The 27,908-nt window shown below is 55.5% G+C and overlaps 2 protein-coding genes across 3 annotated transcripts; one reads left to right on the forward strand and one right to left on the reverse strand.

The window, feature by feature from the left end:
• The first annotated feature begins 597 nt into the window (after nucleotides 1–597).
• On the forward strand, nucleotides 598–4,068 carry HDHD3 (haloacid dehalogenase like hydrolase domain containing 3). The gene is made up of 2 exons (XM_004600471.2): nucleotides 598–732; nucleotides 2,449–4,068. Exon 2 carries the CDS (start codon nucleotides 2,455–2,457, stop codon nucleotides 3,208–3,210), a length of 756 nt encoding a protein of 251 aa, XP_004600528.1. The 5' UTR covers nucleotides 598–732; nucleotides 2,449–2,454; the 3' UTR covers nucleotides 3,211–4,068.
• A 195-nt stretch (nucleotides 4,069–4,263) lies between these two features.
• On the reverse strand, nucleotides 4,264–27,908 carry BSPRY (B-box and SPRY domain containing). Of its 2 annotated transcripts, none has more exons than XM_055122101.1 (6): nucleotides 27,647–27,908; nucleotides 22,017–22,115; nucleotides 17,192–17,422; nucleotides 16,043–16,065; nucleotides 8,727–8,851; nucleotides 4,264–7,009 (listed from the first exon to the last, which is right to left on the reverse strand). In XM_055122101.1, exons 1-6 carry the CDS (start codon nucleotides 27,833–27,835, stop codon nucleotides 6,483–6,485), a joined length of 1,194 nt encoding a protein of 397 aa, XP_054978076.1. In that variant the 5' UTR covers nucleotides 27,836–27,908; the 3' UTR covers nucleotides 4,264–6,482. The 2 variants fall into 2 exon arrangements, with proteins under 2 accessions (XP_054978076.1, XP_054978067.1); XM_055122092.1 differs by having other exon boundaries at nucleotides 16,043–16,068.

The following is a 27,908-nucleotide window of genomic DNA, read 5'->3' on the forward strand; positions in this document are numbered from 1 at the left end:
GGTGGGAGCCAGGGCAAGCGGGGAGAGCCTGCGGGAGGAGCGCGGAGCTGCAGGGCCGGAGGGAGGAGCGGGAGCGCGGGCACGGGGATCTGAAGGTGTGGGCTCTTAGCACGGTTTGGAGGTACGGAAAGGGCGTGGGAGAGGGCGCAGAGAAGCGCGGGGAGGCGGGTGAAAAGAGCGCGGGGTGGAGCTGCGGAGGGGGCATGGGAAGCGCAGAGAAGGGCGCCAGGGACGGGAGGGCGGGTGCTAGGGCGAGGGGCGTGCCCCAGGAAGTTAGGGGCGGGTCTTCGGGACGAGAGGCGGGGTTTCAGGGACAAGGGGCGTGTCTAGAGCGGCGGGGCCTCAAGGTTTGGGGGCAGGGCATAGAGGACGAGAGGCGGGGCCTCAGGACGAGGGGTGAGGCCTCGAGGACGATGGACGGGATCTAGAGGTCGAGGGGCGTGTCTTCGGGGGCGGAGGGCGTGTCTCGAGGGCGAGGGGCGGAGTCTCGAGGACAAGGGGCGTGTCTTCGGGGGAAGGAGGCCGGGTCTCACGAGCGAGGGAAGGAGCCGAGGGCGGAGGGCGGGGGGCGGGGCCTCGAGGGCGAGGGGCGGGCCTTGGGGAACTGGCTCTCGGGGCCCGGGGCCGCGGCGCGGGTCTCCGCGGCGGCTGAGCGACCGCGAGCTTTCTGGAGCCGGCCTGTCGCCGCGGCGGCTTCCTGCGCGGATCGTGAGCGGCTGCCCTACCCAGCAGGTGGGTCCAGGGCCGGGGTGGGGACCGTGGCCGAGCCGCCGGAAGGTGACTTGGGAGTCGGCGTCCCCAGCACCTTTCCCGCCGCTGGTCACGCCGCCAGCGTGAGGCGTCGCCCTCGCCGCGTCATCTGCTGGACTCTGCGGCCAGCGGGCCCTGGGCCGGGGAGCGAGGGCCAGCCAGGTGTGGACAGGGAAAGGGCGCTGCGCCGGCAGCGTTTCTTCCGGTCGCGTCACCCGCACCGGGCCGGGCTTTGGGGAAGGGTCTCCCGGGGTCCCGACGGGACTCACATGATCATTTTTCCTTGACAAGCTTCCGACGAGGCTTGTCCTCAGTCACCAGCCACTCCCCTCCCTCGGTCCCAATCGGAACTCCAGATTCCCCACCTTTGTGCTGGGCCGCCAGGTTGGGTTTTCTGGAAGCCCATCGCTGGGGAAAGCAGCAGCAGTGGCCCCTGGAGGCAGGCCCAGGGGTCCGTGGGGTGGGCGCGCGTGCTTTCTGTACCTCCCCACCGCGGCTGGTGTTACTGTCCAGCAAAGATGGACCTTGGGCAGAGATCCTTAGAGACAGGGGCACTACGCTCTTCTCACTGGCTTGTTGTCCTGTATGTTTCAGTTCTCTGATGTCAGATTACATATATATAACATATATATGTATATGTATATATATAATCTAGGGCCCGAGCAATAGTACAGGAAGCAAAGTGTTTGCTTTGCACCCAGCCCATCTGGGTTAGATCCCTCATCCCATATACTAAGCACTGCCAGGAGTGATCCCAGAGTCCAGGGCCAGGAGTAAGCCCTGAGCACAGTCAGGTATGGCCAAAAACAAAACAAACAAAAAAATACCCTAAAAGTTTGATCAGCGGAAACACTGGCCAGAGAGTCTGGAAGCTTGAGTTCTAGCCCTGGCCTTAGTGCCCAGTCAACCTGTGACCACAGGCAAGTATATGCCTGCTCCCCCTCTGCTCTGTCTTCCCTGATAGATGGTTGGTTGGAGGGTCTGCACTGACCCTTGTGTCTTTGGCCTTGCTAGGAGAAATAGCCATCATCATCATCATTGTTTCTTTACCTGCAAGGCCCTGCCAGGTCTGGCATTCCGGGTCCGTAAAGCACCAGGTAAGGATGCCCCTGTCTCAGGACCTTTGCATATGCTGCTTCCGGTTCCAGGAGCACTTCACATCTCTTGTCCTTCCTGGTCATTCTTCAGATCTTCCCCCTCCTCCCTTCAGACTTCTCTTGCTTTGGAAGTTCCAGTGGAGACTGGATCCCGGGATATCTGTTGTCCCGAGACATGCTGTCTCTCTTACACTGAAGTATGAGTGGTGTTCTTTGCAACCTGTGCTTCTTTTCTGCTTGCTAATGCCTGCGCCTGCTTTCACCCAGGCTGGAAATCTGTCCTCATCCCCAACATCTCCCTTGTAATAGGTGCTTTGAAGTTTGTCGTGGAGAGAGACATAGGATTCAGAGCGAGGCTTCTGGCTCCCACAGGGAGCTGGCAGCTGCACTGGGCACCTTTGGAGTGTGACGCCAAGGCCTGACCTTCTCCCCACCCCCGCTGTGCTTCCCGTTCCAGGCTCTGAGATTGTGCAGAGATTTTCCTGGGGCCAGCATAGTGGACCCAGGAGGCCGGCAGGGAGAGGCCTTTCCACCGGGGCGGGGTGCTCTTGCCCTGCTCGCCTTCTCCCGTGGGGTAAACGTGACTCCCCCCTTCCTGCAGACCTCCATGGCACACCGGCTCCGGATCCAGCTGCTGACCTGGGATGTGAAGGACACGCTGCTCAGACTCCGCCGGCCGGTGGGGGAGGAGTATGCCACCATGGCCCGGAGCCACGGGCTGGAGGTGGAGGCCACGGCCCTGGACCCCGCCTTCCGGCAGGCTTACAAGGTGCAGAGCCTCCGCTTCCCCAACTACGGCCTGAGCCAGGGCCTCAGCTCCCGCCGCTGGTGGCTGGACGTGGTCTTGCAGACCTTCCACCTGGCGGGGGTTGGGGACGCCCAGGTGGTGACCCCCATCGCGGAGCAGCTGTACGCGGACTTCAGCACCCCTGGCACCTGGCAGGTGTTGGAGGGGGCCGAGGCCACGCTGAAGGGGTGCCGCGAGCGGGGGATGAGGCTGGGGGTGATCTCCAACTTTGACCGGCGACTCGAGGACATCCTGGCGGGGCTGGGCCTGCAGGAACACTTTGACTTTGTGCTGACCTCCGAGGCTGCCGGCTGTCCTAAGCCGGACCCCCGCATTTTCCATGAGGCCTTGCGGCTGGCTCAGGTGGACGCCGCAGTGGCAGCTCATATTGGGGACAATTACTGCTGTGATTACCAGGGCCCACGGGCAGTCGGCATGCACAGCTTCCTGGTGGTGGGCTCCGGACCTGTGGACCCCCTGGTCAAGGCTTCTGTGCCCCAAGAACACACCCTCCCCTCCTTACCTCTCCTCTTGCCTGCCCTTGACCACCTGGAGGCCTCCCTCCCCAGGATTTGAGACTTGGGAGGGAAGTGGCTGGACCCAACAGACGTGGATGGAAGACAAGGGACCCCTTATCCGCTGAGTTGTGGGCTGGGCATCCTCTTCCCAGCAGTCTCTGTGGCGCCCTCTGAATATAAAGCAGTGAGTGTGGGGCTTGTCGCCCTGCCCCCACCAACTAGCCCCTGGGCTCTGAGATGTTCATGCCTTCCACCTGGGTTCCACCCGGACTGCCCCTCGCCCACAAGATGCAGCCAGGGCTCAGCTGGCTTCCCGATTGGGCACTTTCAAAGTTTGTTTTAGCTGCAGGAGCGGAAGCACACAAGTAAACCTCAACACGCAAAAGACGGAAAACACAAAACTGCCCCAGATGAAGGGGAGCAGCCTCAGGCCCTGGGGCCTGGAAAGTCTGGGTGCTGAGCTGTGCTGCTGAGGTCTGCGAGGCCCACAAAGGACGGAGAAACTGGACCCGGCCTGTATGTTAGGGACTGAGGTGGAGAACCTTAAAAGTGGGGCGTAGGAGGGGTAAGGAGAGATCACTTATGGCTGGGCATGTGCACCACAGACCCCCCCAAGCCAGGGTTGACCCCGGGCATGGAGCCCCAAGTAGTCCCCCGGTTATCACTGGGTCTAGACCTCCAACAAATAAGGGAAGAAATTAATAAATTAGGGGGTAAGTAGCCTGCCCGAGGCCCCAGTTCATCCTGAGGGAACTGGGATTCCAAATGAGACCCTCTTCACCTAAAGCCCTTTGACCACCCTTGGGGTGGTCAGCACCAAGGCTCCTGGTCATCGATGGGAGCCCACCCAGGGCCAGGCAAAACAGGGCTCTCTTGGGTAGCGTGGGGTGGGAGAGTCCAGAGAACGGAGAGCAGGGTGGCAGAGGGGCGGGGGAGGAGTCACTGGGAGTGGAGGAGGTTGGGCTTTTATTTATTATTTTTTAATTTTTTTTGCTTTTTGGGTCATATCCGGCGATGCACAGGGGTTACTCCTGGTTCTACACTCAGGAATTACTCCTGGCAGTGCTCAGGGGACCATATGGGATGCTGGGATTCGAACCCGGGTCGGCCGCGTGCAAGGCAAACGCCCTACCCGCTGTGCTATCACTCCAGCCCCTTTAAAATTTTTTGCTTACTTTTTGGGTCACACCTGTCAATGCATAGGGTTTATTCCTGGTTCATGCACTCAGGAATTACTCCTGGTGGTGCTCGGGGGACCATATGGGATGCTGGGAATCGAACCCGGGTCGGCTGCGTGCAAGGCAAATGCCCTACCCATTGTGCTATTACTCCAGCCCCGAGGTTGGGCTTTTAAATTCCAACTTCTTGGCCTGCCCGAGAAGTAGTATGGGGCTTGCCTTGTTCTATGGCGTATCTGATCGGATCCCTGACCACCTGGATCCAAAGTCTCCTGAGCATCACCGAGAGTGGTGCTCCCAAACAGAACTAGGAGCAGCCTCCTCCCAAACACTGCTGGGTAGGGCCCCCAAACGCTCTCCCCCTTTAGACACTTGCACTGAGCATTTGCTAGAGGTGTGGGCCTTGCCTGGTGCTGGCCAAGGGACAGGGCAGGTGAGAAACCACAGATGGGCACATCCGGTTTACAATACGGTACCGAGTAGACCCTGGAGCTGGCACTTAGATGGGCAGATAAGGGGAAGGAGACTCACTAGACAAAAGGTACCCGGGAAGCATGGCATCGGGCCCTGGGGTTCCAACAGAAACCTGGGCTCTAGCTCCTGTGTGCGGTCAAAGGCTACATCCAGGTAAAAGCAGAGAAGCTCCTTTCTGACTCGGCCAGACCTCTTTGGGGCATGCCTAGCTCGCGCCTGATGCCAAGGCCAGGTGAAGACATGAGATCCATGGATGTGGGTCATGAGCCAACGGGCACGGGCTTGGCTTAAGGGCCTTGGAAATCAACTCAACCCCAATCGCTTGCCGGTGGTCTCCATGCTGGATTCATCCTTCCTGGTGTTTCTACTGGGCAAGCTCCAGAGCAGGCAGAGGCAGGACGGAATTCAGCAGTGGACACTTGTCTGGAATGTGTGAGGCCCTGGGTTCAGTTCCACCATTGCAAAAATAAATAAAGTGGGGAGGGCTTGAGCCTCCATCTTTGGGCCCAGGAGCCCGCCGTGGCCGCTGCCGTGTGCTGCCTGAGGGCACGGGGTGGCAACTGCTATTCTTCGTGACTTTCCCAAGAGGAGGGCGGGTGACCGTCAGTCCCGGGACACAAGCCCTGTCCCCAGGCTCCTGAGACTCCGGATGCTTAACTGCCACCCCACTGACTTCTGGGCATGTGGGCGCAGGAGGGACAACGGCAGCTGGCTGGCAAATGCATCGTCTGAGCTCCCAGCTGGCACGGGAGGCGGGAGGCAGGCCAGCTCGCAGAAAGAACATGCGGGTCCCGACAAAGAACTCCGCGCGGATGTCAATTTGTTCACTCTTTCAAACCCTTTAATCACGTACATGTTCCCTAGGGCGGGTTCTCTTCCTCCCCCTGCTCCATCTGGCTGGCAGCCATCGCCCAGGTCTCCCCTTTCTGCCCGAGACAGTCACCTGGGGACGCTCCACAGCCGCCGGGGGCTTCATCCCTGGGCCCACGGCGGGCTGGAGCGCAGCTGGCAGAGCAGTTGCCGCCTGGTGACACAGAACCAGGCTCCCCTGGGACTTGTGCAGGCCTGGGCAGGGTCAGTGTGAGAACCTGGACCCCCCACCCCAGGCCCCCAGGCCAGCCTGGCGGGACTTCTAAAGTCTCTTCCAAAGAAAGTTTCCTTTTGTCCTTATGTTATAGAAAATGAGTGTTTCTCTGCGTGCCCCTTCGAGAAAAGATCGGGGAAGCACGACACGGGGGGCTGAGCTCTACCCCACTGGGCATCTGGCCCAGGAAGTGCTCCCTGGCCGGTGGCCCCTGGGCACTGGGACAGGAAGCCAGAAGAAAATGCTTCTCCCCAGGCACCCAGCCGCCTGTCCATCCACTGCCTGTTACCGAATATATCTATTGCACGCTTGCTGCGCACCCGGCCCCATGCTGGAAGCGGGGGACCCCAGGGTGAGCCAGGCCCCCCTGAGGAACAGACACATGAAGAATCTGGGGGACAGGCCCAGGGAGTAGCCGGCTCTCCAGAACCTCTAGCCCTTCACTCACATCTGAAACAATCCCCTCCCAGTACCTACCATCTCCCGCCCCCCAAAAAAAACACAAACACCTGCCCAGGTCATCCTGGATGGAGCCAAAGGCACTGGGCGAAAGTGACGCAGAGAGGGGCGGCGGGGGTTGGGGGGCGGCCGGGCTCAGCGGACGATGGTGATGGTCTGGTCGGCCACCGCGAAGACGGGGAAGAGGGGCCCGGGGAAGGCCGCGTGGTGGGAGTGCAGCAGCGTGCCCGAGGCCGCCTCGTAGAAGAGCAGCTCCTGCGCCTGCAGGTCCAGCAGCACCCCGAGCCGGGCCGGGGAGCGCAGCAGCTCCAGCGGCTCGTGCTGGCCGCCGTGCGAGAAGCGGAACTCCTGGTCGTAGCGGGAGAAGACCCAGGAGAAGGCGTTGTGGCCCAGCCGCGCGTCGCTGCCCGCGCCCTTGCGCGGCAGCTGGCCCAGGGCCACGCCCACCTTGTAGGCGCAGCTGTGCTGCACGTCCACGGTCCAGGCGTGCAGGCCGGCCTGGAAGGAGGTGGCCGCCAGGGCGTTGGGCCAGTGGTCGAAGCGCTGCGGGCTGTCCACGCACGCCTTGGACTTCTTGGCGGTGAAGGTCAGGGTCCTCCGGTCGGCTGACAGCTGCAGGAGGGGGCTGGCCGTCCTCTCGTCAATGCGCACGTCCTCTGTGCCTGCCGGAGAGCGGCCAGAGTGAGTGACCGGCCCGGGCGGCGGCACCTCGCAGACACGGGCTCCTCTCCCAGGCTCCTCAGTCCCTCGTCTACAGACAGGGGGCTCAGAACGGGACTGAGCCCAGGGTGGGGTGCGAGAACCAAATGAGAGGACACTGGGGAAGTGTCCAGCCTATAAACCTATACACCTAGAATCTGAAACTGGGGGTTGTGACCCACATCTTGCAGAACTGCAAGGGTCGGGGGTGTGTGTGTGGGGGGGGAGTCACTAAAAAATAAAACAACAAAAAAAAACTCGTTGACATAAAAGTGTTCCGGATGAGCCGAGACCAAACATTGAATTCAAACTCAAAGGGGGTGTGAAGCCGAAGTGTTAGTGGCGGCTGGCACCTTCGCTCCATATCTCAAATGAAAAGGGGTCACAGTGGGAAACGTTTAAGTAGCCTGGCATGCACCAAGTGCTCCAAGAGTTGTAGCCAGATATCCGATAGCCGTAATTCTGGTGAGCAAGATCCTCCCCCGGAGAGTCTGAGCAGAAAGTCCTGAGCTGCCCAAGATCACACATGGGGCGGGTGGGCAGGGCCAGAGAGAAGGGGTCGCCTTTGTTCCTGCGTGGGGCCTGGCCCTGCTCACACCCTATCCCAGGGAGGCACCAGCAAGATCAGAGCTCAGGACGCGGCCCCTGGGAGTTAACGGGAGCATCAGAGAGGCCGTTCCCTGCCCAGCGAGTCAGGTGCGAACAGCAGAGTTTAGGGTGGACAAGCTGTAGCCTGAACCAGGAAGACATTCACTGGGGGAGAGGAAAAACTGAAGGTGGGGGTGGGGGAAACCAGTCCAGGGATGCAGAGGTAGAACGAAGGTTAAAGTCCTTGCCTAGCTCATGGCGTTGCCTGCTGCAACCCTGCTTGGAATTCTGGTACCCCATAGGTCTCCCACCCACTGCCAGGAGTAACCCCCTGCCCCCAGCACAGAGGCAGGGTGTAAGCCCTGAGCAACACTAGATTTGGCCTAAGCTCCATTTCCCACACTACCCCCCCCCCTTAAAAAACGCTAGTCACGGGCTGGAGAGACAGAACAGGAGTAGAGCGCTTGCCTGGCCTGCAGCTGACCCTGGTTCAATCCCCAGCTCCCATAAGATCCCTCAAATACTGCCAGGAGTGACCCCTGGGCCCAGAGCCAGGAATAGCACTTTAGTGCTCCCAGGTGGGGCCCCCAAGTCAACCAAAATAACAACAGCAGTAAAAATCACGAACATGCGTTCTGGAAACTCCCGTCCACGACAGGGGCAGCCCGCTTGGAAAACAGGAATTCTGCGAGGCAGGCGGCCGTGTCCCATTGACCTTGGCAGCCTCTGTCTGCCGTGGGGCCAGGCTGAGGGCCAGCCTGAATCCGTGTCTCAGCCCAGCTGCTGGTCAGCGGGCGATCAGTTCTGTCTATGTAGAGAAGCCTCACTGCCAAGAATCAGTCGGCACGGGGGGCGGGGGGTGAGCAGAGCACCGGCTTCACGGGCTCGAGATTATTTTAGATCCACCCACTGGAAGGACCCAGCCCTGTTCCTCCGAGATCCAGAGCCTCGGCCCGCTGCTCACAGCCCTGACCGTCCCCACTCCCCACCCCCAGCCCCAGCAGCCCGGCTACAGCAGCCCAGGGTCTCCTGCATAACCTGGCAGCCCACCCCACACAGCAAGATCCCCGGCTGTACCCCCACGGCTCTAACCTGAGAGGGACCCCAGGACGGCCGTCACCCAGAGCTGGGTCAGCAGCGGACTCCGAGTGCACTTCTCATTGAAGTTTAACTTCTCCGATTCTTGGGGATCCAAAATACCCTCGGCTGCTTCGGTCCTTTTGTTTTTTTTGCAGGAGAGAAAACAGACAGGAATTCAGGCGGGGTCCAGAAATGGATCTGGACCCATATGAGGCGAAAGGAGGGGAGCAGCGCTAAAATCCTCTGTGGCTGGTGGGGTGCAAGGGTGGGGGCACCATATGTGGTCCCCAGAGCACTGCAGGCATAAGAATGACATCCTGTCCAACCCAGTTTGAATCCCCAGCATCACACATGGTTCCCTGAGCACAGAGCCACACTGCATGTGAACCCCTCCCCACCAAAAAAAAAAAATCTTTGCCCACTAAGGAGAGCCCAAGAATGGCACCTAAACCCCCAATAAGAGCTGCCGAAGGGTACTTGAACCAAAAGGGAAGGGGGGCATCCTCCCAGAAGATTCAGGGCCAGTGATGGTGGCCTGTGCGCCACGACTGGGGTCTCTGGTAGGACGGGAGCAGCAGGGCTGCTGGACCATCCAGCTCAGGGCCAAGCATGCCTCCCTGAAGAACTAACGCAACACCGATGGGTGAGGGCGGAACGGACGGCCGCTCCCCTGCGCTTTGTTCTGTTGTCATTGTTGGGGGCTCAAGCCCAGCAGGTTTGGGGCAGAGGGGAAAGCCAGTGATGTTCAAAATCAAACCCAAGCATGTGCTCAGCCACTTGAACCACATCCCTGGCTCCTTCTCTGATCTTCAAACGCAGCCCCCCCCCCCCCCCGAATTCCAGACCAGCTCTGTTCATCTGCGTGTGTCTAGGCGCCACCATTTCCACAATAATAAAAAAGAAAAGGTAGGGGAAGGAGGTAGAGAGAGATCTCTCCCAACTGTGAGATCAAAAGGAAACATAGTAAGGGAAGAACAAATGGTCAAAGTCATCAAAATTAAAGTCTATAGAGTGGCTGGGTGATAATACAATGGGTGGGGAGCTTGCCTTGCATGTGGCCGACCCCCCTTCAATCCCCGGCATCCCATCTGGTTCCTCAAGCACCACCAGGAGTTAATTCCTGAGTGCAGAGCCAGGAGTAACCACTGTACATCGCTGGATATATCCCCTCCCCACAAAATGATTGTTTATATAAACGAGCTTATATGGGGGTAGCTTATATGGGGGTAGTGATCCAAAATACCCTCGGCTGCTTCGGTCCTTTTGTTTTTTTTTGCAGGAGAGGCTTTTGGGAAGCTTTTGGGAAGCTTTTGGGAAATTGATGGAAGGAAGCAGGCTCTCTGAGGCATGGGGGTGGTATCTGATATATGCATGGAAAGTATGATTAAAAGTCTTCTAAGTCCCCTGGCACCTCAATAAGAATTGAAAAAAAAATTTTCTTTTTTTAAATAGTAACAACCAGGGCTGGAGCGATAATACAGCAGGTAAGGCGTTTGCCTTGCACGTGGATGACCAGGGTTCGATTCCCAGCATCCCATATGGTCCCCCAAGTACCACCAGGAGTAATTCCTGAGAGCATGAGCCAGGAGTAGCCCCTGTGCATCGCTGGGTGTGACCCAAAAAGAAAAAAAAAAAGCACCCCCCCAGAAAAAAATTAAATTAACATTTTGAATAATAAAAAAAAGTAATGTGGAGTTCATGCCCAATTCAATCAGCTTAATCAATGGCTGAATAAATTGTAGTACTCTACATTATATAAAAAAAAAAGCAACCCCCAGGCGGGAGGAACAGGGTCGAAGGCCTAAGCGCAAGCAGACGGCCACTGGTTTGATAGGGCCTGTCCCCACATACACCATGTGCAATCCGGGCGACACTGCTGGCCGTGGACCCCAGCACCACAGTCGGTGTGTGTGAGCACCAGGGAGGGATGTGGTGGCCACACGTGTGAGCACTGCAGCAAGCCCTGGGGATCACCAGGGCCACCAGGTAGGCACCTCAGCTGGAGACTGAGGCACCTGGTGGACACATGGGTGGTGCCACAACTACCCGGTATGAAAACAGAGTGCGCAAGCGCCCTGGCGTGCAATCACCAGCGAGCGCCGCAGCTGGGATGTGCGAGTATCACACAGGATGTATCACAGGAATGGCGACCCTGGTCACTGCAGCAAGAACAACAACAATGAAGGTACCGATGAAGAGAAGGGGGTGGGGGAGGGAGCAAAAATACACATCTACACTTGCGAACGGAGAGCTGGGTTCTAGGAATTTGAGACTGGGAAGTGGAGCCGGCTAGATCAGATGGGCCATGTAATAGCAAGCATGTGTGTGTGCGTGTGCGTGTGCGTGTATGTGTGTGTGTGTCTGCATGCCTTTACACACATGCACAGGGGACAAGAGAAAAAGTAAGCACACCGAGGGATCATGCAAGGAGGGATGGTCAATGCTTACCCCCACCATGATCCCCCACCTGCCCCCCACATCCACAGCACTATGGTTTGTGTTCTTATTAAAACACATGCACACACACACACAAACACGCACAATGCATGCACACACGCACACGTGTGCAACACACATCAAAAAGAGAAAAGAAAATGGAGTTGGAGAGACAGCTCAATGGGCCAGAACAAGCTTCCAGTTCACCACGTGGTGGCCTGGGCACCACCGGAAGGGACCTCAAACACAGAGGCAGGAGCAGCCCCCCCAGGACCACCAGGTGTGGCCCCCAAGCCCTAACCAGACACTTAGAAACAAAGATCCCGGAGCAAAAGATGGAGGATAACACTGGTTTGTCCTTTCCGCCTTGCCACAGGGAGCTTAGGTTTATTGGGTTACTCCCATCACAGTGCTCCCATTCCTCTGTGTTTCCTTGTAACTTTTTTCTTTGTGCTCTGTTGACTTGCAGATATTGTTTTTCTCCTCTCCTTTATCCAATAACTTAATTAACATCTCAATTCTACTTCTTAATATTAATTATTTTGTATGGACACAGTAAGAGATACATTGAGCTCGTAGGGTGGCTCTCCTGGGGACATCTCGCCACAGACTCAGACTACAGTGCTCAGGCCAGATTAACCTTTCCTAACCCTAGCAGGGTCCAAATCTAGGTATTACTTTTTAAATCATGACAGAATTTGTCCATGACCATGCTCTTAACTTATTGTTAAGCTTTATGGCACTTTGGCCAGGCCCATTTTGGTGCCAGGGTAGCTCACTGCTTGCCCTGGGTCCATCCAGTCCCTCATCGAGACCCTGCTTTGGGGGTGCTAGGAAGTAAGGACAACTGAGACTTAGGTTGAGAGAACAGATGTCTAGGAGGTAATATTACCTGGAGTCAATTAACTCCCAAGTTACAAAAGCACAGCATTAACTGTCTTCCTGTGTCCATACAAAAAGGAATTAACTATGGAAAGGACTTTAAGGAGAAGAGAAAAGCAATAGTTACAAGTTAACAGAGCACAAAGAAAGAGGTTACAAATAAACACAGAGGAATGGGAGCACTGTGATGGGAGTAACCCAATAAACCGAAGCTCCCTGTGGCAAGGCAGAAAGGACAAACCAATGTTACCCTACAGCACTGAGTATCAGATTGATAGTCCTGCATAAGTATAGTCCTGTGTTTAACCCTGCGTGCACCCCGCGCACTGGTGCAGTTCCTGCTGCTCAGCTCTCTGCAGTCCCCTGCACTGCGTCGATTTCCAGCTGTACCACAGCTGTGTGTGAGAGTCTCACACAAACACAGGTGGCCCTTGGCACACACCACAACTGAAAAGAGGTGCCAGCACCCTGCTCAGGAGGTGTGGCTTCTGGTAAGCAGCTGTGAGAGCTCCGCAGAAGCACCTCTGCCGTAACTTTGTGCCTCAGCCAAGGGCGTGCCCCGGGGCGAGCACCTGTGCAAGCAAGACTAAAGCCGTGCAAACCGCAGTGAGCACCGTGGCCAAATGTGCGAGCACCACAGCCTAACGTACAACCCCAGTGGGCACTGCAGCTAAGAATGTATGAGGGGGTCAGAGAGAGAGGAGGCGGTGGGGCGGGGGGTGCGGCTAAGGCACTCGCCTTGTCTACAGCCCACAGGGTTCCATCCCTGGCAACACATTCAGTCCTTGAGCACTGCCAGGAGTGATTGCTGAGACCATGGGTGCAGCAAAACAAAACAAAACAAAACCAAACCCAGGGGGAAGCAGGGTGGCCAAGCATGTAGGGGTCTAGGAGTTCCCTTCACTCAGGCTCACCGGGGAATGTCTAGCATGGAGGGAGATAAATCTCGGTGTTCTGACACAAAAAGATCCCCAGATAGTCCGATGAGTTACAGGTCAGCAAATATAAATTCTAAGTTTAAAAACAAACAAAAAATAGAACATGGGCCAAGAGATAGTACAGCAGGCAAGTAAGCCACCTTGCATACAGCTGACAGGGGTTCGATCCCCAGTATCCCATATGGTCCCCTGAGCACCACCGGAAGTGATTCTTTTTTTTTGGGGGGGGGTCACATCCGGTGATGCACAGGGGATACTCTCGGCTCATGCACTCAGAAATTACTCCTGGAGGTGCTCAGGGGACTATATGAGATGCTGGGAATCGAACCCAGGTCGGCCGCATGCATGCAAGGCAAAGCCCCCGGAAGTGATTCTTGAGTTCAGAGCCAGGGTTAACTCCTAAGCATCACCAGGTATGGCCCCCAAACAAACAAAAAAAAACTAACAGCAACAATAAAAAAAACCATGAGGCTCTTATACTCTCTTTATTTGGGTTTCTTTGGTTTGGTTTGGGGGCCACACCTGGCCGCGCTCAGGGTTTATACTTCTGGATCTGCACGCAGGGATCTCTCCTGGTGGGACTCTGGAACCATATGGGATGTCAGGGATCCAACCTGGGTTGGCTGTGTGCAGAGCAGTCAAGACTCTACCCACGGAACTATGGGTCTAGCCTTGCCTTCCCCACATACTCCCCTCTGACTCTGTATAAGAAAGTCCCCAAGACACTCAGCTGTCAGACTAACCACTCGAGGGAAGGGGGTGGGAAGAGGTGATGAAGGCTCATTATTATATTCTATTGTTTGGAGGTGGATAGTTGGGACACGCCTAGCAGTGTTCAGGGACTGTTCCTGGCTCTGTGCTCAGGAATCATCTGAGGTACTCAAGGGACCATATGGGATTCTAGGGATCAAACCAGGCTTGGCTGCATGCAAAACAAGCCTCTGTACTATCCTCTAGCCCCTCATTTTATTTTTATTTATTTATTTATTTATTTTTGCTTTTTGGGTCACACCCAGCGATGCTCAGGGACTACTCCTGGCTTTGCACTCAGGAATTACTCCAGGCAGTGCTTGGGGGACCGTATGGGATGCCGGGGATCAAACCCAGGTCGGCTGCATGCAAGGCAAACGCCCTACCCACTGTGCTATCACTACGGCCCCTAGCCCCTCATTTTAAATCTTAAATGTCATATGTTTTTAGCAATGGATTTTCTCCCTTTTTTTCCCTCTCATACACATGTATTGTGTATGAGATAAAAACATTTAAGTCAAGGAGGCTGGAGATTTAGAACAGTGGGTAAGGCACTCGCCTTACACATAGCTGACCCAGGTTTGATCTCTGGCACCCTATGTGGTTCCCTGAACCTGCCAGGAGTAAACCTTGAGCACAGAACCAGGAGTAATCCCTGAGTCCTACCGGGTGTGACCCCAAAACAAAAAAGTTAAGTCTAAGAATACTGGTTTATAGGGGCTGGAGCAATAGCACAGTGGGAAGGGCGTTTGCCTTGCACGTGGCCGACCCAGGTTCAATTCCCAGCATCCCATAGGGTCCCTCGAGCACCGCCAGGAGTAATTCCTGAGTGCATGAGCCAGGAGTATCCCCTATGCATCACCAGGTGTGACCCAAAAAGAAAAAAAAAATACTGGTTTATAAACTTAATTTCTTTATTATTTTTCTTTTTTTGGTAAAGTAAGATAATTTTTATGGGAACATATTTATAAAGATGTGAGGGGAGAGAAAGAGAGAAGTACATGTTTAAGAGAGAAAACAAGCTTCTCCAGAGTAGAAAAAAGCAAAGATACATAGAGACAAGCAAGGTAGATGCGTGTCCAAGGGATAATGTGGCTTGAGGAGTGAGCCTGTCAATTTAATTTCTTGGAACCAAGGATGTCAGTTAATGGCTGGGCACACACTTTGTATATGCGAGGCTCCAGGTTTAATTCCTTCACACATATCACAACACACAGACACATATACACACACAACCACACACACACACACAAACACACACACACACACACACACACATCATGTGCCTCCCCACCCCACCAAAATAAGGAATTTCCTTATTTGGCAAATTATAATCTCCTTGACTGCTTTCTCAAGCCTTTTGCTCTCCAGGGCCCCGGCAGGGCCTGGTGTTTGGGCTTGGTGCCTTCACAGTGAGAACGCCAACTGGACAATTGTGTGACTTGGGTGTCTAAGGCTCTTCCATCCGGGAAAGCTGGAGTGCGGGAGAGGAGACAGAGATTGGACAGGTGTCAGGTGTGGGTCCGAGTCTCAGGCTCAGTCAAAGTCTGAGGCTTTGGCACATCCCTTCCCCTTCCTGTTGGGGTGACTATGCAGTTTTGTTTGTTGTTGTTTTACTGGTTTTGGTTTTTTGCTTTGGGAGCCATGCTCAGGGGATACTCCTGGCTCTGCACTCAGGAGTTACTCCCGGGGGTGCTTGCAGTACCATATGCCGGGGATCAAACCTGGGTCAGCCGTGTGCAAGACAAGCCTCCTATCTGGATCACAGAGCTATTGCTTTGGCCCTTGTTGATTTTCTTTTTTCCTTTTATTTTTTGTAAGTGTGTGTGTGGGTGGGGGGCGACAGTGGTGATGGTGGTGGTTGACACCTGCAGTGCTCAGTGGTTGGGGTCATGCAGTTTGGGGGATTAAGCTCAGGCTCCTGCACCTAGTGCAGGTGCTCCGTCCCCTAAACTATGTTCCCAGGCCCCAGATGGCTTACTCCTGGCTCTGTGCTCAAGAATCACTCCTGGAGGTGCTCAGGGGACCATGTGGGTTGTTGGAAATGAAGCTGGGGTCAGTGTGTGCAAAGCAAATGACTTACCTGCTATGTTATGGCGCCAGACCCAAGATGGCACACTTTTAAACAGGGTCCCACTGAAGAGAGCCCAGGGCAGCGTGTGACGCCTTTCGCTCCCCTGCCACCTGGCCCCCCACAGTTCTCGAGGCCAGGGACAGGAAGACACCGCTGACCATGGACCCTAGCTCTGAGGCCTCCTCCAAGCCTAAAGGCGCCGTCCACTATGCTACCCAAAGGGGACCACAGGGGCCCGTGCTACTCACCGCTCAAAAATCTCCTCCTCCTTCTGCTGTGAGAAGAGAAAAGAGGGTCAGGCTCAGCACCACACGCCCAGCAGCGGGCAGTCACGACGGGGGTATAGTCAAGCGCACCAGGTGGACAGACTCTAGAAGAAAAACTTCTGCTCCTTCTCTTAAAAGCCAGCGCTGCAGTGATTTGGGCCCTTCCTCGCCGACTTCCTCCACCTCCCACTCAGAATAAACCCACCGTCCTGAGGCTGCTCTTGTAGCGTCTCTGCATTACCGCCCCCACCATCAAGCCTCCAGCCCCAAAGTGGCCCCCACTCCTGTGCCATCTCTGGTAGGGCCCTGGTATTAGGCACCAAAATGGGGTTCAATGAATACACAATCAAGGGCTGCCAAAGACACTCGCACTGCTCTCTTGAGCGAGTTACTCTCTCTTGCTCTCTCTTCTTCCCCTTTCTAAGCCTCCAAATGAAACATTTTACTTCCAAAGAAGAAGGAGGAGGAGGAGGAAGAAGAAGAAGAAGAAGAAGAAGAAGAAGAAGAAGAAGAAGAAGAAGAAGAAGAAGAAGAAGAAGAAGAAGAAGAAGAAGAAGAAGAAGAAGAAGAAGAAGAAGAAGAAGAAGGAAGAGGAGGAGGAGGAGGAGGAGGAGGAGGAGGAGAAGGAGAAGGAGAAGTAAAAGAAGAAGGAGGAGGAAGAGGAGGAGGAGGAAGAAGAAGAGGAAGGAAGAAGAAGAGGAAGGAAGAAGAAGGAAGGAGAAGAAAAAGAAAGGAGGAAGAAGAGGAGGATTCTGCACATATTTTGAAAAGAGAAATGATGGCATTTGCTGCTGGATTGCAAATAAACTATGAGAGAAAGGGGGATGGGTTCAGGATAACTCTTCAAGGGTCTTTTGGGGGGGTGCCATCATTTCTTTTTTTGAAATATGTGCAGAGGAGGAGGAGGAGGAGGAGGAGGAGGAGGAGGAGGAGGAGGAGGAGGAGGAGGAGGAGGAGGAGTTACCAGGCCAAAGGAAAGACAAAACCCCAGTACAGTCTGCTTTCCCTGCCTCAGCCCTGCTCCAAACAATCATTATCCACCCACCTCCTCCTGCCCCCCAGAATTCTCCATGTTCTCAGACAGCAGGGGAGACTGGCCCACAGACGGTGCCCTCAGCTGGCCTAACTTACGATCAGCTGGAGGTCATCCAGATGGGTGAGCATGTCCACCAGGCCACTGCGGATGGCATCGAGCTTCTGCAGCGCCTCGGCCCAGTGGGCGCGCTGCGTCAGGATGCTCTGGTTGGCCCGCTCCTCTTCCCCATGCACTTCCTCCAGCAGCCTCTGCTCCTCACTCTCGCACAGGCTCCGCACGAGCCCCAGCCGCTGGATGACCAGCTCCCGCGCCGCACTGGCCGTGCTCTGAGGACCAGACAAAGAGTTGGGTCTGTATGAAGACTCAGGACAGATGAGGAAGAGTTTGGGCTTGGAGCACGGCGGAGATGGATTGGTTATGTCTGCCCCGGGCAAAGTCATGGGCAAAACTATGCACAAGCCATCTTGCCCCTACAATGTTCCAAAGGTAGGACTCAAAAGCTAGACCGCAGAAATCTGAATTCCCGACATTCGGGCCCTATCTCACGGAGCCAGGACACAGAAGATTAGGGCCAAGCTTAGGGAGCAACAATGATCACCCAGATTATTTCACAGATACAAGTACAAAGGCCGAAGCAGTAAGGTCAATGAATCACAGAGCTGCAGAACAGAAAGTCCTAGAAAGTCATCCTGGTGTCAGGATCAGTACCGGCAATGATCCAGATTAAACTCTAACCATGCAGGGCTGGAGCGACAGTACAGCGGGCGGGGTGTTTTCCTTACACACGGCTGACCTGAGCTTGATCCCCAGCATCCCATGTCAAAGGAGGGCCAGAGAGACAGTGCAGAGGGTAAGCCTTGCATGCTGCAGACCCAGCGGGTTCAATCCCCGGCACCGAATATGGTCCCCTGAGCCCCACTGGGAGTGATGCCTGAGATCAGAGCCAGGAGAAAGCCAGGTGTGGCCCAAAAACAAACAAAAACACTAAAAAAGGGAAAGTGTCAAATGATGGGAGCTGTAGAGAAAGTACAGCAGGCAAATCAGCCTTGCGTGTGGCTGACCTGGGTTTGAATCCCAGCAGTCCATGTGGTTCCCTAAGTCCCACCAGGAGTGATTAATTGTTTTTCTTTTTTTTGGGGGAGTCTCACCTGGCGATGCACAGGGGTTACTCCTGGCTCTGCACTCAGGAATCACCCCTGGTAGTGCTCAGGGGACCAAATGGGATGCTGGGAATTGAACCCGGGTCAGCCGCGTGCAAGGCAAACGCCCTACCCGCTGAGCTATCACTCCAGCCCTGAGGAGGATTCTTTAGCAGAGCCACGAGTAATCCCTTGAGCCCCACCAGGTATGGCCCCCAAACCAAAATGTCAAATGACTTCTCACTTTACCAAATAGGCCAATCCCCGGGTGGTGGTGGTGAGGATATAGCCTATCCACTGCCACCCCCAGCCCCCTGGCTGTGTGTCCCAGTGCTTGTTTTTGTGCTTCTGCCACTACCACACAGGCCTCTTTGCTGCTTGCCCAACATGCAAGGTCACCTTCCATTTTCTGTCCTTGCACCTACAATTCCCCTCTTTTTTTTTTTTTTTTTGCTTTTTGGGTCACACCTAGTGATGCACAGGGGTTACTCCTGGTTATACACTCAGGAATTACTCCTAGAGGTGCTCAGGAGACCATATGGGATACTGAGATTCAAACCTGGGTCGGGCGCGTGCAAGACAAAAGCCCTACCCGCTGTGCTATTGCTCCAGCACCTACAATTCCCCTCTTTCTAATCCTCAGAAGTACAGGTCACTCACTCACTCCCTCACCTTCCTCACATTTTGAGAAAATGCCAATCTCCTATTTTTTGGGGGAAGGGAATGGGTGGGTTTGGGTCACACCTGGCAGTGTGCAGGGAACATATGCTGTGCCAGTATCTGACCGAAGCAGGCCATGAGCAAGGCAAATGTCTTAACCTCTGAACTCTCTCACTGGCTCTCTGGCCCCACTGCACTAGCTTTGGTGGAACAGTATACTAAGGTCCTTGCCAGTGCAATAAGATAAGAAAATGCAAAAGATGAGGAAAGTGAGAAGAGAGAGAGTGAAAGAAAGAAGCCATTGACCAGAGAGATGAGATGGACGAAGACTAGATGTCTGCCACCGCCTATCAGCTTCTCTTCCCTAGTTCCAGTCTCCTTTAATGGCTGAGACATTCCTATATCCTGCCAGGAAATTCTTTGCTTTTCTGATGCTGGTTCAACTAGCATAGGTTCTGTCTCACACCATCAAAAAGATCTTGAGGGGCTGGAGCAATAGCACAGCGGGTAGGGCGTTTGCCTTGCACGTGGCCAACCCGAGTTCAAATCCCAGCATCCCATATGGTCCCCTGAGCACCACCAGGAGTGGTTCCTGAGTGCAGAGCCAGGAGTGGCCCCTGTGCATCGCCAGGTGTGACACAAAAAGCAGAAAAAAAAAAAAGATCTTGATGTGAACAGAGCAGAGTAGGGCACTTGCCTTACATACAGCTGCTACAGATTTAATCTCTGGCATCCTATATGGTCCCCCAAGCCCACCGGAAGTGAACTCTGAGTGCAGAGCCAGGCGTCATCCCTGAGCACCACAGAGTGTGATGCCCCCAAACAAAATGATAAAGGGTCTCGATAAGGACAATGCCAAGCCTGTCCCTGAACTCTACTGGACGGAGTGAGGGGATGCTCAGGAAGATATTCAAAGCCTCTGCAGGGCACAGTGAAGAGTGGAGAGGCAGGGGCTGGAGGACAGTACAGCAGAGAGGGCATTTGCCATGCATGCTGCTTGTTCCAGGCTTGAGCCCTGGCACCCCGAATGGTCCCCTGAGCATCACCAGGAATGGTCCCTGAGTGCCGAACCAGGAGTCAGCCCTGCGCATTGGGTGTGGCCTCCAAACCCCCAAAAAGAGTGGAGAGGCAGCGACAGCAATGGATGCTGAGACAGATATAGTGGGAGGAAAGTGGCAATACTAGCCTGGGAGGCAGAGGCTCTGGGTGACAGAACTGGCCCTGGCAGGGAAAATGGGGGGCCTTGGGCCAGACACTGGCCCTCTGTGAAACCAGTTCCCCATCTGGAAACAGGGTGTGTCTGCCACCTACCACATGTGCCTGCCATGAAGAAGACTCAGCATCAGACGGGAGAGAGAGGACAGCAAGGCGCTCGCTTTCTCCGTGGCCAACCCACACCAGATCCTCAGCACGAGGGCTGGGCCCCTGAGCACAGAGCCAGGACTGAGCTCTGGGTACGGCCCCCAAACAAAACCAAACCCTCAATGCCAAAGTACCTGGTTGAGGGGCTGGAGCAATAACACAGCGAGTAGGGTGGCTGCCTTGCACGCGGTCAACCCAGGGTTCGATACCCAGCATCCCATATAGGTCCCCTGAGCACCGCCAGGGGTAATTCCTGAGTGCAGAGCCAGGAGTAACCCCTGTGCATTGCTGGATGTGACCCAAAAAGCAAAACAAAACAAAACAAAACAAAAGTACCTGGTTGATTCTATATTCCCGGAGCTGACCACCAGCTTAGGCTGCAGATTGCAGATGGATTAGATTAGATTGCAGTCCCTCTTGAGATCTCTTACCTAAGTGTAAGATAACCTTGGTTTGCCCTTCCTCCCTGGCTGCTGGGAGCTTGTGTTTGTTTATTGCCCTCCAACTTATCAATTATCTTTGTCTCCTGATCAGACTCTGACTTGTAAATATTGTCTTTCTCTTCTCCTTAATGTCCTTTGCATGGTTAGTTATTTCAGAGAAATTGCTTTTTGTATAGATATAGGAAGACAGTTAAAAAGACAAGCCTGTGGCTTGGGAGTTGATTGACTCCAGATAATATACCTCCTGGACATCTGCTCTCTCGACTTAAGCCTCAGTTGCCCTTACTTCCTAGATCCCCAAAAGCAGGGTTTTGAAAAGGGACTGGATGGACCCAGGGCAAATGGTGAGCTATGAGCTACCCTGGCATCGAAATGGGCCTGGCCAAAGTGCCCTAATGCTTAACTATCAGTTAAGAGCTTGGTCAGGGACAAATTCTGTCATGATCCAAAAGTAATAACTGGATTTGGACCCTGCTGGGGTTAGGAATGATTGATCCAGCCTGAGCACTTAGTCTGAGTCTGTGGTGAGATGTCCCCAGGAGAGTCACCCTATAAATCTAAAAGTGTCTATTACTGTGCTATACAGAATGATAACTATTAAGAAGGAGAATTAAAGATGCTAGCTAAGTTGCAGGCCTAAGGAGAGGAGAAACACACCTTGAGGGCTGTTTTGCCCTTGTGGGCTGCAGGTGGTCGGGAAGACTGGAAAAACATTTTTGATCACGCTTCCCGTGGGGGAGGCGAGATAGGGGAGGCGTGGTGAGAGGATGAAAAAGAGCAGCTGAGGGGAGAAAAAGGGGAAAATTGAAGGAGGAGAGAAGAGACAGCAGAACGACAGCAGAGAGAGAGAGAGAAGAGATGGAAACAGTGGAAAGAAGGCATTGCGTGTTAGAGAGAGACAGACACAGAGAGAGCAAGAGAGATGTTTTACACACCCAAGAAAGCCATTTAGGCTGGGGCTGTTAGGCTGGGGGTGGTGCTCAGCAGGAGGGCACAGGCCTTGCATGCACTGGGTTTAAGCTCCGGTTCTGTCTACACACACAAGCATCTACACTTTCTCGCAAGTCTTTGCATTCACGGTGGAACTGGCAACAGTCTACTCTGCCCATGTGGGAGACCAGGGCTCAGAGGATGGGAAAACATCATGCTGGAGCATCCCGCTGGCGAGCAGCAAACACAACGAGGCTCTGAAGTTGGGGCCGACCGAGTCCCAGCCCCTAAAGTGGGGTTCCTATCCTAGGAGGGGATCAGAGTAGGGGGAGAGAGAGAGATAAAGAGAGAGAGAGAGAGAGAGAGAGAGAGAGAGAACTACCTACCACTGCTCTCTGGTTTTTCTCTGGCAAGACCTCAGCCACGTACTTGGTGATGCCGGCACTTTGCAGCTGCAGCCGCTCGCACTGGTCCACGATCTTGTTCTGCAACACAAACCACGCTGTGGCCTCCAGACCGCCAAGCCCGGTTGCTCTGGACCAGTGATCTTCCCCTCTAATGGCTGAGACACTCCTATATCCTGCCAGGAAATTCCTGGCTTTGCTGATGCTGGTTCAGCTAGCATGGGTTCTGTCCCACACCATCAAAGACACGAACGGCTCCCCTGCTCCTAAAAGACCATGATCCCGGAGGCCTACTGACTACTTTCGGCACCCAGCAGCTGCTTACAGAAATGCCTCTAGACCGTGAACTGAGCTGCAACCCCATGCTGTCCCGGGAGGGGAAAGGTTTTTCTCTCTTGGCTTTTCCTGTCCGCGGTGGCGGCGGCAGTGGCCGCGTGGTGACTGCCATCTTATAGAGCCCAGTAAACAGAGGTACAAGCTTGCAGTGATGCAAATTCTGGCAGAAATTTCTCTGGACTTAATTACTAAAATACCAGAAATCCCCCCTCCCCCAAAGAAAAATCTCGACACAGCCAGAGCAATAGTTCGGTGTAGGGCACTTGCCTTATATGCAGCCACTACAGGTTCAAACTCTGGCATCCCATATGGTCCCCTCAGCCCACCAGAAGTGAACTCTGAGTGCAGAGCCAGGCATCATCCCTGAGCACCACAGGGTGTGACGCCCCCAAACAACATGATGAAGGGTCTCAACAAGGACAATGCCAAGCCTGGCCCCTGGACTCTACGGAGTGAGGGGATGCTCAGGAAGACATTTTTCCCTCTGCCCACACCCTGACTTCTCACCACTGAAAATGATGCCTCCGCCCAAAGCTTCTTTCCCAGCTGCCCAGGCCCCTGACGTCCTGGCCTTCTGGACCACGAAGCAAGACCTCCGCACCCACAGCTCTTCAGCTCTCACACACTGCCCTCACCCCTTCCTGCTGCCCGGCCTCCTCGAGTGGACTTTGCTTAGCTCTATGCTCTGAGTCCCTGTGCCCCATCGTGACGCCCTCTCTCCTGCCCACTCTCAGCCCTCCACGCACCCCTACTCCTCAGACCCGACCCCAAGTGCAACATGGCTACTCAAACTCTTCTTGCCGGGGAGATGGCTCAGTGCTAGAGCCTTGTAAGTATGAGGTCCTGGGTTCAATCCCTGGCACAGTTGAAAAAACTAACAAACAAAAAACCCAGCTCTCTCCTCTTGGGGCCAGAGAGATGGCTCAAAGGGCACATACCAGGCCTTCTGCAGGTTCCAAACTCAGTATCTGGCACTACTAAGTGTGGCCCTGGTGACCCTATGGCTGCCCACGACCCCTACCTTTGAAATCTCTCTCTTCTGGCCACTTCTGGTTGCCTCTCTCCTGCTGGCCTACCCAGGCTGGCATTTCTCTCTCGGGAACATGTTGGAGCTCCCTGGCGGGCTGGTATTCTTTTTTTTTTCTTCTTTTTGGGTCACACCCGGCAATACACAGGGGTTACTCCTGGCTCATGCACTCAGGAATCACTCCCGGTGGTGCTCGGGGGACCATATGGGATGCTGGGAATTGAACTCGGGTCGGCCGCATGCAAGGCAAATGCCCTACCCGCTGTGCTGTCACTCCAGCCCCAAGGGCTGCTATTCTTGACCCAGCCCTGGAGCCCTTCACCCCAGTGAGCCCCTGCAGATGAGACCCTGGCACAGCTCAAAACCCCCAGAGGGCCCTCACGACAGCCACAGGGACCCCAGAGCTAGTGTCGGCTGATAGGACTCTGCCTATCTCTTCCATGTCACCCTCTTCCCCTCGCTGCCCGTCTTCCTTCCGCTCCAGAAACACACTGAACTGGTCTAGCCCACAGTGCCCGGCACCTGCTATTTCCTCTGTCACTGGCTGCCTTCTTCCAAAGACACACACACACACACACACACACACACACACACACACACTCACATCCTCTCAGTCTCACACTCACACAAGTTCAGTCGCTCACACATTCTTTTTTTTTTTTTGCATTTTGGGTCACACCCGGCAGTGCACAGGGGTTACTCCTGGCTCTGCACTCAGAAATTACTCCTGGCGGTGTCGGGGGACCATATGGGGTGCTGGGACTCGAACCTGGGTCGCCTGCGTGTAAGGCAAACACCCTACCCGCTACTCCAGCCCCACACTACCACATTCTTATACTCTCACACTCACATACTAACACACTCACTCACATATACTCTCACATAGTTACACTCACATACATTCTCACACACCCACACACTCACACACAAGCTCATACACACTCACATACACTCACACACTTATTCACATACACTCTCACATACACTCACACTCACATAACCCACACCCTCACACTCACATTCTCACACGCACTCACATACCCCCACACTCAAGCTCAAACACACTCTCACATATATACACATACATACACTCACAAACAAGCTCACATATACTTATTCACATACACTCTCACATACACTCACACTCACATAACTCACACATTCACATGCATAAAAACTCTCACACACTCACACAATACACTCACGCACATACTGTCACACACACTCACACTTACTCACATATACACTCACAGTCATATAACTTTCACACACACTCACACACACTCACACACACACACACAGGTCGCCTTCCCTCTCCCCATTCGGAGGTCACCTCTTTAGAAGCTTCCCTGACCAGTCCTGACTTTACTCCTTTTTCCTTTCCTCAGATTTGCAGGCCACACCTGGCCATGCTCGGGGTCGCGCTCAGCAATGCTCAGGGGCCATGCGGTGCCAGGGATCGACTCAGGGTTCCCACAGGCGGAGCCAATGCTCAGTCCTTGGGCCTCTCCCCGGCCCCATGTGCCTTATCTTCCTCCCTCCTGGCTGTGCGCATGCTGACTTCCTTTTGCCCCACTCCTGCCCCCGAACACCCTGCCTGAGTGGTCCTCCACGCCTTACTACCTCAAAGTGAGTTCCTCCACCCAGTAGGCCCTGAACAAATATTTGGTGACTGAATTACCACCCGCTTCCTTGGCCACCGGGGTTCTGTGGTTCACAGCACCCAGAGCTGCGAGCAAGCAGCCCCCATGAGCCCAGGGGTGGAGACGCACACGGCCTCAGAGAGGGGCCTGCTGAGCAGGACCCAGCTGGGCGCCTGCCGCCTCGCCCCCTTTCTTGGGTGACAACCAGCATCCCGTCCTGCGACACCCCCTCCACCAGTTCCCCTCTGGGCCTTACCAACAAGACAATGTGCCCACCTCTGCTGGGCAGTCCTTGTAAACCCCCCTGACTCTCAGCTAGCCACTGATCTTACATCTGGCCGCAGTGGAACGGAGTCCAGAGGCAGGAAGCTGTGAGCAGCCCACCCCACAGGCTGTGGGGACCGACACTAGCTTCTGAGAAGCTGGCGGCCAGGCTCCCGGAGGCCAGAGAGTCATCGAGCTGGCTCTGTCTTGACTCAGCTCTGCAACGCTCTTACCCTCGGGCCATCCTTCTTGACCGGCGGGAGAGGCCTTGGAAGGCAGGAGCAAAAACCACAAACCGGGCCCAGGAGGTAGCTCAGGGGAGAAAGGAGAGGGCCTTGCCTGGGTGCCAGCCTGGGTTTGATCACCCACACCACATGGTTCCCAGATCACGGCATTGTGTGTCATGGTGACCCAAGTGTGACATGTGTTTAACAGGTGCCCCCCTCCCAAGCTTCACAACAAAAGCCACAATCTATGCAGAGCTGGAGGGAGGGGCAGAGAGATGGCATGAAGGGCAGGAGGGCTGAAGGCCTCGGAGCACTAAGCCAGGAACAGTCCCTGAGCACCTCTGTGTGCAGCCACAAAACAAGACGAGGGGCGGAGAAACAGTTCAACAGGGTGAGCACGGGGTCTGCATGCAGGAGGCCTGGGTTGGATCTCCAACACAACACGATCCCCTGAGCAAAAAAACAGCTGAGAGTGGCCCCTAAGCATTGCCAGGTGTGGTCCCCAAACCCAAACAGAAAAAAAAGCCTAGCACAATTTCAATAACAAAACAGAAAAAAAAAATTGGATGGAGTTACCCGAGGTAACACAGCAGGGAAGGTGCTTGCCTCACGTGTGGCTGACCCAGGTTCCAGCTAGTCACCACACAGGGTCCCCAGAGACCCCCAGGAGTGATTCCTGGAGGCAAAGCCAGGGGTAAATCCTGAGCACGACATAGTTTGGGTATGGACCAGACACAAAAACAGGATAAAAAAAAAAAGTGGGAGAAAGAGCAAGACCAGTCCAGGCAAAGGAGAGGAGTACGCTTAGGGTGTCTCAGGACCTCTGTGTGAATATCAGGCGTCCCACCCACCACCCGTACTCAGCCCTATGACAAACCTTTTCTCCCTTAAGTTTTAATTAAAAGCTCATAGACATGAATGTCACTTCCTCCTAACTAAACCACTAACACACATCAACAAAACGGTGCTTTCCTCTGGTCCAGGCAGCGATTCCCCGGATCTAGCCCCTGAGCACTGTTAACAGAGTCACTCCGCTGCCCTGATCTCCATTTCCCCATCAGTAACGTGGAGGCAGGGCAATCAGAGGCCTGGCTGGGGGGTGAGATGAGGGAACTGCACCCCAGTGATCCGGGCACGGGTTTGGGTTCCGCCCATTCTCGTACCACGCGAGTCTCCTTTCATTGTGGCTGTCAGGGACCCTGGTGGCATGTCAGACCCATGGAGGAGTTTTCAGATGTCATCCCCTGAAATCTCTCCCCTCCACCTGCACCCTGTCAGTCCTGTTCTCATCGGGACAGCAGGTGAAGTACCCTCAGGCCGCACAGCTGGGCACAACTCCAGAAAGGGGCTGGGAAAATCAAACCCTTTAATCAAATCGCAAGGAAATCCCCCGGGGAGGTGGGGGGTGGGGGTGGGGAAGGGAAGAGGCAAAGCTGGGCGAGGTAGGGGATGAGGAGGGAGCCCGTCCCAAGGCGACTGGACTCCCCCATCTCAGCTGCCCAGAGGTTGGGTGTCAGCGTGGAGGAGACAGCCCAGGTGGAGAGTTGCACCCGTGACCCCCTCCCCACCCCATCCCCCAACACACACCTGCTTCCCCGCCCCCGCAGCCCATCCAAGGGGGAAGCAATGTCAGGAGAAGCCAAAACCAATCCGGGAAGGGAAAAGCCAGTCCCCCTCCAGGAAGTCCGAGGGTGGCCGGGGTGGGTGAGGAAGAGTCGGGAGGTCAGTTTGCAGGCTGTGGCGCTGACCGACCCAAGCAAGCCACAGTTGCTCCCGCGGCCCGCAGCCAGCCCCAGAGCTCAGCCGAATCAAGGGAGGAGGAGCGGCCGGCGGGACAGGCTCCCGGGCCGGACGGCACTCCGGCCACGACGAGCGGACGGGAGTGGCCACTCTTAAACCAGTGCCCGCAAGGGACCTGCGCCCAGACGGCGGGCGAGGCCACCGAGGCCGGCAGGAGGAGTCGAACTCCCGACTCCAGCGGCCGCGCCCGTAACCGCCGGGTTCCACCGCCCCGGGCGCCCCGGGGACCCCCCCCCAACCGGCGCCCCGGGTCCCCCGGCCCCCCGCCCCGCGCGCCGCCTCACCCCTGCCCGCCGGTGCCCCCGGCCCGCTCACCCGCAGCTCGTCCGCGTGCTCCCCGGCCGGCCGGACGCGGTGGCCCCGGCAGCGGCCGCCCAGCCCCACGCAGGCGGCGCACACGGGCCGGCGCTCGGAGCCGCAGAACCAGCTGAGCGCGCGGCCGTGCTGCGGGCACCGCGGGCCCGCCTCGGACCCCGGCCCGGGCCCCGCGCTCTCCCCCGACATGGCCGAGCGAGCGCCGGGCGCCGCGGCCTCCACCTGCAGCAGGTGCCTGCCGGGCGGGGCCTGGCCGAGCGGG

Source organism: Sorex araneus, chromosome 1 (genome assembly GCF_027595985.1).
Source record: "Sorex araneus isolate mSorAra2 chromosome 1, mSorAra2.pri, whole genome shotgun sequence".
NCBI classification, from domain to species: Eukaryota; Metazoa; Chordata; class Mammalia; order Eulipotyphla; family Soricidae; genus Sorex; species Sorex araneus.

Coding starts and splice junctions, on each gene's coding strand:
- HDHD3 (XM_004600471.2), top strand. CDS start 2,455: ATGGCACACCGGCTCCGGATCCAGCTGCTGACCTGGGATGTGAAGGAC.
- BSPRY (XM_055122092.1), bottom strand. CDS start 27,835: ATGTCGGGGGAGAGCGCGGGGCCCGGGCCGGGGTCCGAGGCGGGCCCG. Junction 17,423..22,016: donor AGAAAAACCAGAGAGCAGTG/GTAGGTAGTTCT, acceptor TCTGGTCCTCAG/AGCACGGCCAGTGCGGCGCG. Junction 16,069..17,191: donor TGGATGACCTCCAGCTGATC/GTAAGTTAGGCC, acceptor CTCTTCTCACAG/CAGAAGGAGGAGGAGATTTT.